At 42.5% G+C, this 14,256-nt stretch overlaps 1 protein-coding gene across 1 annotated transcript in view; it reads right to left on the reverse strand.

Moving 5' to 3' along the window:
* F5 (coagulation factor V) overlaps positions 1-14,256 on the reverse strand; it is a 75,423-nt gene that overhangs the window by 4,185 nt on the left and 56,982 nt on the right. Inside the window, exons 16-23 of the mRNA XM_011290903.4 lie at positions 13,661-13,877; positions 10,812-10,991; positions 8,639-8,755; positions 7,706-7,777; positions 6,259-6,359; positions 5,676-5,831; positions 3,089-3,233; positions 772-923 (exon numbers count right to left, since the gene is read on the reverse strand). Of these exons, the coding sequence (XP_011289205.3) occupies positions 772-923; positions 3,089-3,233; positions 5,676-5,831; positions 6,259-6,359; positions 7,706-7,777; positions 8,639-8,755; positions 10,812-10,991; positions 13,661-13,877 (1,140 nt within the window). The remainder of the gene's footprint in view (positions 1-771; positions 924-3,088; positions 3,234-5,675; positions 5,832-6,258; positions 6,360-7,705; positions 7,778-8,638; positions 8,756-10,811; positions 10,992-13,660; positions 13,878-14,256) is intronic.

The following is a 14,256-nucleotide window of genomic DNA, read 5'->3' on the forward strand; positions in this document are numbered from 1 at the left end:
GTTGAAAAGTGCAATAAAAATGAGTCAATATTAACAGTTAACCTAAAAACTAAGACACTGGAATTACTCAATGGGCTAATATTAGGAGCAGTATTACTCTCTGGAAGATGCTTATTAAACTTAGGCCACTGATTTATAACCCTGGTTTTGTAGCATTTTACCGTGTCTCCAATTGTCCAAAGGAATGTCACAAAATTCTAAAAAATGGGAACATAAAACATTTAAATAGCACTATTAAGAAAATGAAAAATATTGCTAAATTGTGAAAAAAGAGAGAAGGTGTTGGAAATCTAAATCATTTATCACTAAGTTGTCTTAATTCAGAGGTGGCAAGCTACAGCCCAAGGGCCATATTTGGCTCCCTGCCTGTTTTTGTAAATAAAGTTTTATTGGAATACAGCCATGCTCATGTACTTACTGTTTATAGCTGCTTTCTTGCTATAGTGGCAGAGTTGAGTAGTTATGACTAGAAATGTATGGCTCACAAAGTCTAAAATATTTATTATCTGGCCCTTTGCAGAAAAAATTTGCCCAGCCTCGTCTAAATCAAGACTAGACCAAAAACCAAGGAGATGGTAACTTCTCTCTGAGCCAAAGTCAGAGCTACAGCTATCAAGTCAACAGACATCCTAGGTCTAAGGACCTAAGATCATAATCTGTAGAAACAGGAGATAATATTCTTGCTTCCCAAGATGCCCATGTTCCTTGTAGTGAGGGCCGTGGTTTTCTTCTAGAAGGCTGAGAGAACTCCACTCATAGGCGTTATTTTACCTTGGCTTGCCAGGCATTCACACGGCCCTGGGCATTGAGACGGGCACGGAAGGGTTCCCAGTAATCTCCCCACCAAGATTTTTTAAATGAGGAAGCTGTGATTTGCTTGTTTTCTATCTTTCCACTTTCCATACCCAGCGGTGTGGAGCATCCTGTCAAGAGAAAAGTAATGTGATTAATTATGCACCACCAGTATTCCCTGTGTGGTGGTTTGCACTACAGAGGAGACAGTATTCATACTCGGTGACAACAAAACAACCATCGCCGACAGTGAACATTATTGCCCATGTGCCAAATCCTATTTTTAGGCTCTCCATGTATCATCTGATGCTGTTAACCACCTCCATTTTACAAATGAGAAGACAAAAGCAGAGCAAGAAAGAGTAACTTGCCTGAAGTAAGACTACCAGAAGAATCAGAAACTAAACTGGGGTGCAAGAAGTCTGACACCAAACACTGCGTTCTAAATATTTAAACATCATTTTCCTCCTTCAGAGAATCATGGAAACTGTCTTTTCTTTGAGGCAGAAAAATACTCCTAAACTATCTCTGTATATAAGAATATACTCTATTTCTCTTTCTAAGGAAAAGCTACAAAGAAGAAGATCCCTGGGGAGTCACATTCAATATTTTATTTTTAACCCTTTGAGGGTGGTTCATGTTATGAATTTTGCCAAGACGTGAACTTGAATGTCAGGCTTCGAGGCTGGGCTGCGAATGTAAGAAACGTAACTAGTGAGTGAGCCCAGCTGACCACGCATCATTGTCACCTCTGTGACACTTTGTTCTTGTTAGTAAATCATGCTGACATTTTCTTGAAGTGATACCTTTCTCCATGGAAAAAAAAGAGTTTTAAAAAAGAAAATCTACTCTAATAATTATATCAAGAAAGTGTAGAGATTTTTATTATTATTATTTTTTAATGTTTGTTTTTGAGCAAGAGAGAGAGACAGAGTGTGAGCAGGGGGAGGGACAGAGAGAGAGGGAGACACAGAATCCGAAGCAGGCTCCAGGCTCTGAGCTGTCAGCACAGAGCCCGACGCGGGGCTCGAACTCACAAACTGAGCCGAAGTTGGATGCTTAACCGACTGAGCCACCCAGGCGCCCCAAGAAAGTGAAGAGATTTTTAAAAAGTAATGCTTCTTGAATAGAATATAAATGTTTTAAATAGATTAACAGAGTTGAATGTCACATTTTAGAGTGGCTTGTCTCTGTGATCTGAACAAACTACCATTTACATCATGCGCCAGAGGGAAAGAAAGGCCAGTGATTTACGGAGCTGTCTCAAGGACTGCTCCTGCTATACAGAATTAGCATTTTATGTGGGAGGTGTTACATACCACTGCTAACTGCGCTTTGACAAAATGCCCATGTCCATGCCCCTCATGGTATCGGCAGTATAATGGATACCGTTATCTGCCTCGATAAGAAGCGGATTCCGAGTTTCAGCTGCTTTGTCCACTGTGAGCCGTGCGAGACTGAGAAGGTACTGTAGCTCCCCAACAGGTGGAGAAATGCACGTTTCAGGTGTGCTGTGTATTGATCTCCCTCCCGCTCAGAGCCCTTGGGCAGCTGAGATGCAACGGAAGATTAGCCAGGGCCTTCTCTTACCCCACACTGCTAGACAGATATTTTCTAGATGCGCTTTGAAGTGAAAGAATGTGGAGAGCTCTACTTTAAGAGTCACCAAAGGAGCATAGTTGATCAGATTCTTAAACATCTTTGTTCCACATGGTAGAATTTTATTATGGCCATTTGTGAGTACCTGGATTTATTTATACCACAGGTCACATTACATCCCTTGAAAAACAGCAGCTTACAGAGAAAGAGCTTGAGCGCCTACATTGGGTGCCAAAGAGAATGAAGAGTTCAATCAGAGTTTCAGGAGGTTGACAAGGAGTTTAGATTCGTTGAAAACATTCATCGAACATCTAATATATGCCAGTAATGCTGCTGTATTCTTCTACTGCATTAAAATCTGGGTGACCTGGAGAACTATGGAAGAGTCAGGCCTAGTTTGAACTTTAGTTCTTATTGAAATGGGCTGATGCAGTTATTCTAAACTAGGGCCCTTCCTCGCAGGGTCAGGGCGGTGCCCATGCCATCCTGGCACTGTTCAGAGATGGTGCCTGCCCTTTGGCTGGTAGAACCAGTTTTGGCCCAGATCACAATGAGAGTTCACCTGAGCAGAACCGGTTTTGCCAAGGTTTTTCTAGGCACCCAAGTGATTGAAGAGAACTAAAAGTTCTAGCCATTCTTCCATATCTACTTGATTCTCTGCCTGGTGGTTGGACAACAATGCATCTTAGTTCCTTACCATTAACCTCACAGCCTTGTAGCTCCAAGCGAAGGGCAGCTCTATTGTAGGATCTGGTTGGAGAGATCCTAATATATCTAGCCACGATGGGTGGGTCAAACTGATTGTCTTTTATTGTAGAGGCATCTGAATTGCCATCAAAATACTAGAGGAAAAAAAGAGGAAGGCTTAGTTATGTAACAATTCTCTATAAAGTGATTTTGTAATAAAATTCTGGATTAATTTAATATTGTCATTTTTAGTTTTCATGTGACCTGAATTAAGTCTCTTGGTTTTAAAAAAAATAATTGGAGGGGCGCCTGGATGGCTCAGTCGGTGGGGCGTCCGACTTCAGCTCAGGTCATGATCTCACACTCCGTGAGTTCGAGCCCTGCGTCAGGCTCTGTGCTGACAGCTCAGAGTCTGGAGGCTGCTTCAGATTCTGTGTCTCCCTCTCTCTCTGCCCCTCCCCTGCTCATGCTCTGTCTCTCTCTGTCTCAAAAATAAATAAAAACATTAAAAACATTTTTTTAAAATAAAAAAAATAATTGGAGATCACTTCAGGAAGATGAGGTAGACATATTTTGCCTCGTTCCTTCTGCTGAGTACTACTAAAACATAAGGAGCCTCGGAGAGGGGGAGAGAAGAAGGCAGACTGGCTAGGGTCCTTGGGACCCAAGGAGCAACATGGCAGTGGGCTCCCTGGGTTTTATTGTTGCCTCATATGCCCCAGACTGGGAAGCAAAGAAGCCAGCAACCAAGAAACACCAATGGGTGCAGCCAAAAAAAAAAAAAAAAAAAAAGCCCCAATGAAAACCTGGTTTCTCTAGCCACAGGCCCAGGAAAGAGCAGCTCAGCAAGACAGAAAATTCTTAGATGATAACTGATCTATGTCCAGCTCAGCATTATAGAAAACATCATGGCCCTTCCTCTACTCACAGCATCAAAGGCCAAGTGGGGAGCCTAGACTTCCATGCTCATGAGATTGTAATGAGGCACCCCAGCACCCTCACTGGGATTGTGTCAGAGAAGGGCAAATAGGAATCCAGGACTTTGATCCCTGTCAGCTCCTAACAAGACTCCCACCACCGTCGTATCAGTGGACACTATCCCATCCCCACCCAACAGCAAAGAGGAGCTCCCCTTTAGTGGAGAACCTGGACTTGGAAAGAGGCTGGAAAGAGCCAGCAAGGAAAGAGCCAGCTAACACAGGAGATAAGAGCCGCAAGACTGAAAACAGAAAAACAGTAGATAAACATAAGAAAACAGAATCAATTCTTTGAAAAGATAAAAAAAAAAAAAAAAAAAAGGCAAACATCTAGCAAGACTGACAAAGCAAAAAGAGAAGAGGTGAATATTACCAACATCAAATTCAACAGGCAATATCACTATAGATTTGCAGACATCAAAAGGATAATAAGAGTATACTACAAACAACTCTATACACATAAATTTAACAGCCTAGAGGAAATGGATCAGTTTCTTGAAAAACACTATCTAACTCACCCAATATGAAATAGGTAATTTGAACAGCCTGTAACTACTAAAGAAGTTGGATTTGTAATTTACAAGTTCATGGAAAAAAAATCTCTAGGCCCCTATAGTTTCACTGCTGAATACTACAAATATTTAAAGAATTAACACCAATGCTAGAAAATCTCTCTCAGAAAACAGAACATGCGTCCCAAATTATTTTATGAAGCCAGTATTACTCTGATACCAAAACCAGAAAAAAAGTACAAAAAAAAAATAATACCGCACACCAACATTCGTCATAAGTATAAGGGCAAAAGTCTTTCAGCTACGAACTCTAACTGTAACCCGTGTTCTCTTTCCAAAACTGATCAGTAGGGACGATAATTTGAGATTTTCATGATCTGTTCTAAGGTGTAGTGCAAATAATTTATTACCAGGGATAGCTAATAATAATATACAAACTAGTAAAATGGTAAGTGATTTACAGGAAAAATGAAACAGGTTCAAAGTTATCAGCATAATGGCAGACTGACGCCTTACATTCTGATAACTTTCTTTGGTAAGGGGGTTAGGGAGGAAGAGAAGAGTTAGGGCTGTACATACGGGTTATTGGGAATAATCCCGCTGAGCCTCTGAAAGACCCAGCAGGGCACTGTCACTCCGCAGGCAGGGTAGCAAAAAAAAAAAAAAAAAAAAATTCTGAAAAGCACACTGCCTCAGAGCTGCTATTTCCTTCAAGTACACTGAAACAAAGAACAAAATAAAATGTAAAAGTTAGTATTATCAAAACTTGGAGGCCAAACTCCAAGCTTAAGGAGCATGAGCTCCTTAAGGCACAAAACCAGATTAAATGCCCTACACTATGTCCCAATCTGAGAAGCATGGGCATTTAGTTTGATCGAAAAGTGATTTTTTTGTGTGTGTGGAGTTTTGAAGTTCCATAAACCAGGCTTATCCCTTTAATTTGTATAACAGACCCATGATTTTGCCACTTTCTTTCATAAAGCCCTAAGAAAGCCATTTGTATTTCTACCACCCAGAAAGGTATTTTTTAAAAAGACATAGTCATAGGCATAGTAGCCTAGTAATCCTAGGGTGAGTCTTGAGACTTAGAAAGAAACTGTCCACAGACCATCACGTTCCTTGTGCTGTTCCCTTTGAAGATCTGCCAGTTTGTCTGGTCAGAGCTGTAGGCCACATAGAACTCCATGGTGTAGTAGGACTTCAGATAGTGTTTGGCACCTTGGGTCTGGATCCCTGTGAGGACGACTTCCCTCTGCATGTCAACCTGCAACAGAGCAAAGCCATTAAGCAGATCTGTCCTTGTCGACAACTCACATATCACCTTCCTTAATTCATTGTGTAACCAGCTTTCTTTAGAACTAAAAAGCCAGCACCTAAGTCAGCAAACTAATAAACTGGCTAGATACAATCCATATTTGAGCACAGAGTACCTGGACTTGAATCCAAGTTTGACCACTTACTAGCTGTGTGTGATTTTTGGAAGTTAATCAGTCTCTCCGTTTCTTTGTTTTTTTCATCTGTAAAAAGGATATCTAGGATAACGCTAGAACTAACTTTATAGGGTTCATTTTGAATATGTAAAGCACTTAGAATAGTGCCTAAAACACTGCAAGAACAAGAAAGAAAAATATGAAATCACTGTCATTTTATTATTATAGCACAGTAAATGCTATCAGGTTAATAAGATATACCTGGATCCAAGGTTTAAGGTCACCTTCTGAAGGCTTTTCTGTGATCCAAGCATTATATGATCCACCATTGTTTAATCTTGCTAGTTTGGGCTCCCAATAACCTAAATTCAAAAGAGAAAAAAATTTATTCTGAACTTAAAAAAAACCCAAAACATACAACTAGAAATTTCCCAAGTAAGTTTAGTCCCCGTGGAAAACCAGATCTCTGCAGGAGCCTCTATTGAAGTTAGGCAACCAGGCGGTTGTCACAGGCCTCAGCTACTAAGTCAGTTCATGATTATGAAATCTCGGCTTCAGGTCTGTGCTTGGTTGGTGTCAACCACCACCCACCCCCTTTCTTGCATGCAGGTTGTGTTTATCTTTTCTCAGCTATGTTGGTGTGGTTGCTGCTGAGTGTGCCTTGCCTAAGCGGAGGACATGGGAGGGATTATGGGAAGCTCGTGATCCCTTGAAACTGACCTCTTCATCTTGGGAAGTGCTTTGAGGCAGAGTGAGGCAATTTAGAAGGAGATCCTGACACAAAGTGGGTGATCAGCAGAGTTTCTGAATAGATGAATGGTTAGCACAGCAAAGGGCCCTATTAGAGGGCAGTATGGCATGTGGCCAATAGACCTTGGGAATCTGGCTGGAATATCTCATTTGTGATCAAATGTGGAATGGGCATGAATGTGGAGAGTTTTGGAAATGGGCACATGGTCACAAGAGTATGGGATCGGAAGGAAAGAAGGAAGGAAGGAAGGAAGGAAGGAAGGAAGGAAGGAAGGAGAAAACAAAAAGAGAAAGAAAGAAAGGAAGAAAGAAAAGAAAGAAAGAAAAAGAAAAAGAAAGAAAGGAAGGAAGAAAGAAAGAAATGAAGGAAGAAAAAGAAAGAGAAAAAGAAAGGAAAAGGAAAAAAAAAGAAAGAAAGGGGGTGCTTGGGTGGCTCAGTTGGTTGTATCTGACTCTTGATTTCTGTTCAGGTCATGATCTCACAGTTTGTGGGTATCAAGCCCTGCATCAGGCTCTGTGCTAGGTATGGAACCGGCTTAAGATTCTCTCTCTCTGAGAGAGAGAGAGAGAGAGAGAGAGAGAGAGAGAGAGAGAGAGAGAGAGAGAGAGAGAGAGAGAGAGAGAGAGATCTACTCCTCGCTCAATCCCTGCTGAGAGGCTGTACTGCCTGTGTAGATTCTGAGGACCCCTAGCTCTTGGTCTCCCGGGGGAGAGACTCCTTAGGAACATTATACACCAGGGAGGGAGGCAGTGATAAAGGAATGCCAACAGGTTTTTTGCTCCTTCCTCTACCAGATGAGCACCTTAAGATAGAGGTGCTTTCCTGTGGTAGAAAAAAGCCTGGAGACAAGCAATGATCCATAGATTCAACAGGCAGGGTTGTCACAGATGGTTTTTCAGGCTGTATACTGCACAGTTATAGGAGGTGCCTTTCATAGGCTATGATGCTACTACTTACCCCAATGCCCAGAAGCCCTGATCTGTGAATCAGCTATGATACCAGTGCTTAGTCCCATTGGCATCTTACATTCTACAAAAAAACAGAACAATGAATAATTTTTGCTTAGAAAATACATATTAACAAAGTAAAATTTCATGGCTAGAGATTATACCTCTGGTGGGTCAGTGATTCAATAGTTTCACCTACCTTTTGTGGCACTGACCTAAATATGTTGGATCATAAGAGGTAAATGTACTCTCAAGACTGGTGCTCTAACAGAAATAGTGATACCCTAGAGGAAAACCACTGACGTCCTGAAATGCATTTAGTCTTAAACTGATTTCCATTTGCTTGTATCTTAAAATAAAGCCATTTTACAACATTGCGTACTACCCTTATAAGTCTATGTTCCCAAAAGTTGGACCAAAAGTTACAGAGCTATTTACATTCTGATCACAAAAGAAAATACCAGCCACTGAGATACCTGGATGTGGACACAGTGCTTGGTATTCGACAGGTACCTAATAATGCTGGCTGGCTGGCTGCATGGGTGGACATATGGGAACTGTTTCTCAAAATACTGAAATGCCAAGTTCAGAGACTATCCTAGTCATTGTTTAATTCCTGGTATCTTTTCCCTCCTCTGCTCTAGGAGTCTGGAAAAATTCTTCCACTCACTTTCCCATGCATCACATGTCATGAAGGAAGACGCTTTATACTGGTTTCCCAATTGAAAGGCATGCCTTTGGGCTGAAGCATGTGGTTTAAGGTTCCTAGAAGACTGATGTTTGCCGTATAATCAGACCACAGGTCAGAATACAAGCAGCTACTGCTACAGATTGTACCTCTGTCATGCAGAAGTCCCAGAGTTGAGTATTTCGAACTTAAAAGTTAATAATATTCTAGCAGGGACTGTCCTTCTAGAAACATCCCATGGAGCTCAGAGTGTACCTCTGTCTATGATGAGAAAAGGTGTCTGCATCCCAGCTCTCTGGTTTTCTCCAACCTCTGTGTCAAGGAGCCACCAACCGGATTTTGATGCCTTCATTTCAAGAGTTTTAAATGAACCTAAAATAGGAAGTGAAGCATGACATTACATACCCAAAGATTAAAAGTTAATATTAGTTGACAGCTGTCAAAGAATCCTAAAATCCCTGCATCACAAGGAGTTTTAGAAAAGAACTTATGAATTATCCATTTCTCTTTAGGCAGGGCTAGAGTTGTAACAAACAGATAAAAACGAAACAAAATGGGTGCCTGGGTGGCTCAGTCAGTTAAGTGTCCGATTCGACTCAGGTCATGATCTCATTGTTCATGAGTTCAAGCCCCACATCAGGCTCTGTGCTGACGGCTCAGAGCCTGGAGCCTGCTTCGGATTCTGTGTCTCCCTCTCTCTCTGCCCTTCCCCTGCTCATGCTCTCTCTCTGTCTCTCAAAAATAAATAAAAATTGAAAAACAATTTTTAAAAATGAAACAACACACACACATTACTAAAAGTTAATTGGCCCAGACTTTAAAAAATCTCCAGCATGCCTTACTAGAAAGTAACTTTTACTGATCTACATTTAATGTCACAAGCTAACCCATATACAACACAGCTTCACAGTCTTAAGTATTAAAGCGGCCTTGAATGACTCATTATTGGGCCTCAGGAATATTGTATGTGTTTCCTTCCTCTCCCTTCATTTCACTAGTGTTTCTTTTTTTACATAAGAAAAATAAAAATAAAACATCTATCTCCCATGTTTTCAAATTTTCTATTAGGTTTACATGGTTGGATAGGGTTACACATGAACTGACTCAGAAAATCACTGAAGGGCGTTTCTGAAACCTCTGATTACCCACTCTGTTATTTCAATGCTACTCATCGCCAGTTTACACTTAAATTCTGCTGACTGTAATTCGTGACTATTTCCCAGATGGTGAATAAAAATTAATAGCTGATGGTCCTCCTCTAACACACGAAAAAAGATTCCAGCCTTCCACTCTCCAACGCAGATATTTAGATTTGAAGATTTGGATGGGCCAGCCAATTCCAACTTCTCAGGCTCAAGGGAAGGATGACGGATCTGGTAATTTACATTTGGTAAAAAGCCAGAAGTTTGACCTAATCGCCTCTGTCCCTGATTTTAATAAAGTGGGTCTTCATAGCTCCATTAGTGAGCCACTGGCTTGAACAAACCAACCAAGAAGTCCTGTTTGGACTTCTGTGCCTAACTGAGGCTGCCCACATAGGAACTTCCCAACCAAAGTTCTGGCAAAGGACTGACTGCCCTGCCTAGCTTCTCAGAGCATTTGTGGAAGCAAGGCTGCTTGTTAAAAATGCAGAGTCCTGGGCCCTGGTCTGACATCAAAGTCTCCAGAAGCAAAATCTCTGCCTTCGCATTTATGTTTTAACCGGCTTCCTAGAATTTCACTATGCCTATTGCAGTTTGAGAATCAGGGTCCCTGGCACTCACACCCCTGCAATGCACAGATATGCCTATAAAACAACTCACTGGCACATAAAAATCCTTTGTGATGGTTGGTTTGTTTAAGCCTTTTCATTACTTTGTACATGAAAGCTCTAAATATCCCTCTTATTTTTTAGCTTTTATAATCCTTAAAAGCACTCCCCCCTCCCCCCCGGCACTGCCCCAACAGCCTCATGAGTCAGTTTAAGATTAAGATTCCTGTAGTCACTTGCCCAAAGGTATCAGGGTCAGAGTGTGCGGAACAGAATTCACGGATGCAAGAATCCCAAAACCCTAGTAAGTTTTTAATCTCCTTCCCGACAGAAAGCTGCTAAAGCAGCCTGAGCCCTGTGGGATTCATTTTGTAATCTGTTTAAGACCTGGCCTACGTGACACAGTGCGGTTTGGAAAAAACTGCGTCAGACGTTAACATCTCCGTAGAACCGAGTTGAGCCTGTGGGGAGCTGCACGCAGTGCCTACACTGGCTGACTTTGTCATACTCTGTCTGCAGTTTGGGGAAATGGCTGTGCCCAGGATCTGTGCCAGAACCCACTCCTGACCCTTAGGAAGCAAATGCACAGGACGGAATGAGGGACAGTTACGTTGCCGAGATCGCCTTCCCTAGCCATTTTTTCCATCCGGGACCTCTTTACAGCGTGCAGATCTTTACCAGGCAGAAGGGGCCAGACCCCTAGCTGGTGCTGTTGGGTGCCGTTTTCCAGCAAGGTCTGGCCGTGAAAGTGAACCACATGAATGTCTCGGGAGCCGCCCATGTTCAGCAGGTGCAACCTCACCCACTCTTGCTCATACATTCTCAGGCCAGGCAAGCTGTAAATCATCCCATTAATGGCTGCAAGGACAGAGGTGCAATCGATTAGAAATCCATGTACACGGCAGAGGGGCTGGTGAGGAAGTAGGAGGCGTCCTGTTCACCACCCATCTTCTTATCACTCCACCCATCCGGACCCCTGTGTGTCCTGCTACCAGAGGGAGGCTAAGACGGGCCCTCCAGCTCCTCCTCATGCCAGCCCATAGCAGCTTCTCATGTGGCTTCTCACTCTTCACCCTGGACCTCACACTTCTTCCCTGGGCTCCACTCACTTACCCTTGACATTTTCCTGCACTACCAAAACAGAAAGACTAACACGAGCCAGATAGGTGAACTCCAGTGGTTAAAGGAAAAAGACTGAGAGCACACACAGCACATCACCCTGAGGCCTCCTAAATTCAGAGATAGAGTTTCAGGCAAAATTAGGAAGGCAGACCATAAGGGTTCATGTCTATTGTCTCATTTGTATGATAGCTCCTCTGCCCTCTTCCCAGCTTAAATGTCTGGGGTTCTCAGGCTTCATCCACTCTCCCTCAGTGACGAGTGTGTGTGTGTGTGTGTGTGTGTGTGTGTGTGTGTGTGTGTGTGTGTTTAAAGCACTTCGCAAATTTGATCACCTTAAAAAATAATGCAAAATTTTACTGATAAAGCTCTGGGCTACCATGCATTTAGCTGAGATTGAAGTGAGGGAAGTTTTTATTAGTAGTGTTTTTCCAAAGTAAAAAGAACTATGTGGGACTTCAGGAACTGAGCGAGTGAATTTTGGGAGCAAAAGGAGTTGAGGTCATTTTGGCACCCTTAAGGTGACATCAAGTAAAGAGTACCTATCTTCCTACTCCTCACACCAGGCCTAACCCCCTCACCTGTGCAGGAAATAGATTTCCTAAGAGTGAAACGTGTCTCAAGCAATTATTGGGTCAGCATTGCTAAATCATTACATCAGGATGTGGAATGAAGTCTCTCAACAAGCAGATGCTCAGTAAACGTTTGATAAATTGAACTGAGTAATAGAATTCCTTCATTTGCTCCCTATTTCACCACTTAGTTACAAGCACGCACTGCACAGGCCAGGTGCTGAGTCTGAGGCTGGGAACTCGGGCTGTCTGCTTACCAAATACCCTGATCAAGACTATGCCATGGGGATTACCAAATTACAGAGTACCTTTCAAACTGAACTATCCCGGATGCATTTTACTCTTTCTTTGAGGAATCGGAAGCAGTGGCTCAAGGGTACTGAACAGGAAAGGGGACAGCCAGCTGCCAAGCCTATCTGAGTCTGCAGCCATTGCGTTCCCACCAGCTTGGGAGGTTTTCAGCAGCGTGTGTTTGCCACCCGAAACACCAAGTAGCCTAGGCTGAAAAACCTAAAAATGCTAGAAGAGAAAAGGAAGCTCCGCTCAGAGTTATTGGTCAGCTTTCCATTGACACTCTTCTAGAAAGCTTAAGAGAATCTTTTTAACTTCTTTGTGTGATAAGCAGTCAGAGGGTAGGGTTTTGGAGCAGATCATAAATTATGTTGTTCACCTTCCTCTACCCGCAAGCGTTTATACAGGTGAGATCAGATCAGAAGGGCAGCCTGAGTGTGTAAATGGGCTAGGGGAGGCAGAATACACCTACTTAGCCGTGGCAACTGGCTGGGGGAGGGGTGGTGGTGGCACTGAAGTGGATGTGGTATATAAGTCTTTTTTTATTCCTCAAGCAACCTTCTCCTTTCCTGTTTCATGGAATGACCTACCCATACCCAAAGCACAGATCCATCCTGATGAGAAACCTTACAGCAATTCCCTCCATTCATCAAACTCTAAAAGCAGGGCTTCTCAGTCTTCATTTATTTTTCTAATCCCCAAGTCATTCTCTTTGTTTTTCACCTAATTCTAAATTCTGCCTTTCTCTAAAACTACAGTAAAACCTTGGATTGCGAGTAACTTGCTCTGCGAGTGTTCCGCAAGACAAGCAAACATTTCTAATAAGTTTTAACTTGATAAATGAGTGTTGTCTGGCAATATGCGTTGTACGTGATGCCGAACATCACATGACCACAACTGAGCCAATGGTTCTTGAAATTCGCTTTGATATACGAGTGCTCTGGATGACAAGCATGTTTCCGGGACAAATTATGCTCACAAACCAAGGTTTAATTCAGTGACAATTTACAGACAAAATTCCTGAATGGAGTTCAGAGTACATTTGCTTTTCCCACTCACCCCCTCCCCCCCCCCCCCCAGCAATGCTCTCTTGCCATGATTCTCCTGTGACCCAACTACCCAGTTTCCTATCTCATTTTGTTCTAGATGCTTCTGATGCCACCTGGGAAGTGCTGAGGGCTGGAACTGTCATGTTCTTATTTAGAAAGTACACATGGGTGATCACTTCTTCTAGATACATGGTTGTTCCTTTAGATCAAGGAACAGGTTCATTAACTGTTTACACTGCAGAATAGTGCTAATCCCTAAGCTACCATAGACTGACGCACACTGGCTCCTTGTTGGCTGGTTGGGTCAGTTCTGCGGGCTCCTGTGCTAGCTTTCAGACTTCTCCGTCCCCTTCACCTGCAGCGCCACCTGCCGGGCGACATCGGAAGCACCTCTTTAGAAGCACCTCATGTCTAATCTTACGAAGACAGAGGGCAGGAATCATGTGCACCCAGGGGGATTTAGGTCAGAGATTAGATCAAAGTCAGAAGACGATACCATGAAACTCGTGGGAGGTTTTTTCTTCGGAGGATGACAGTCTCCAAGCCCTGGGAGACTGGGGTTTCTTTTCATAGTACCAGCTCTTCCTTTCGTCAAAGACCATAAAGAGTAAGACAAATTCTCTCATCTCCACGGGCGTGTTGCTCTCCTTATGAAGTACTCCTTTTTGGCAGATCAGAAGGGGACCTATCAGGCCAGAATGGATATCTTTTTCCTGGAAGACAGTAGGGACAAATTGCACATATTTCGCTCTCTTGCAGGATTTCCTCTGATGATACAGAAAAGGAAACTTCAGGGGCTCCAAGTTGGAAGATTATAAAGGAATAGCTTACTAAGCCTAGGTATCATTATCAAATACTGTGGCATTCATATTCCCTTCCTCTGATGAATCCTTTATCTCAGCATGGCAGTCATGATAATGTTGCAATTAGTGACAATATCGACACTATTATAATCAATATTTATTGAGCATCTGCCAATACACAAAACACTTTGCCTGTAGTGTCTTATTTAATTCAGACAACAATCCTCTATATTAAATACAAAGAAACTCATTTACTGAACAAATATTACCAAGTGCCTATTGTGTGCTA

The sequence above is a fragment of the Felis catus genome, chromosome F1 (genome assembly GCF_018350175.1).
Source record: "Felis catus isolate Fca126 chromosome F1, F.catus_Fca126_mat1.0, whole genome shotgun sequence".
NCBI classification, from domain to species: domain Eukaryota; kingdom Metazoa; phylum Chordata; class Mammalia; order Carnivora; family Felidae; genus Felis; species Felis catus.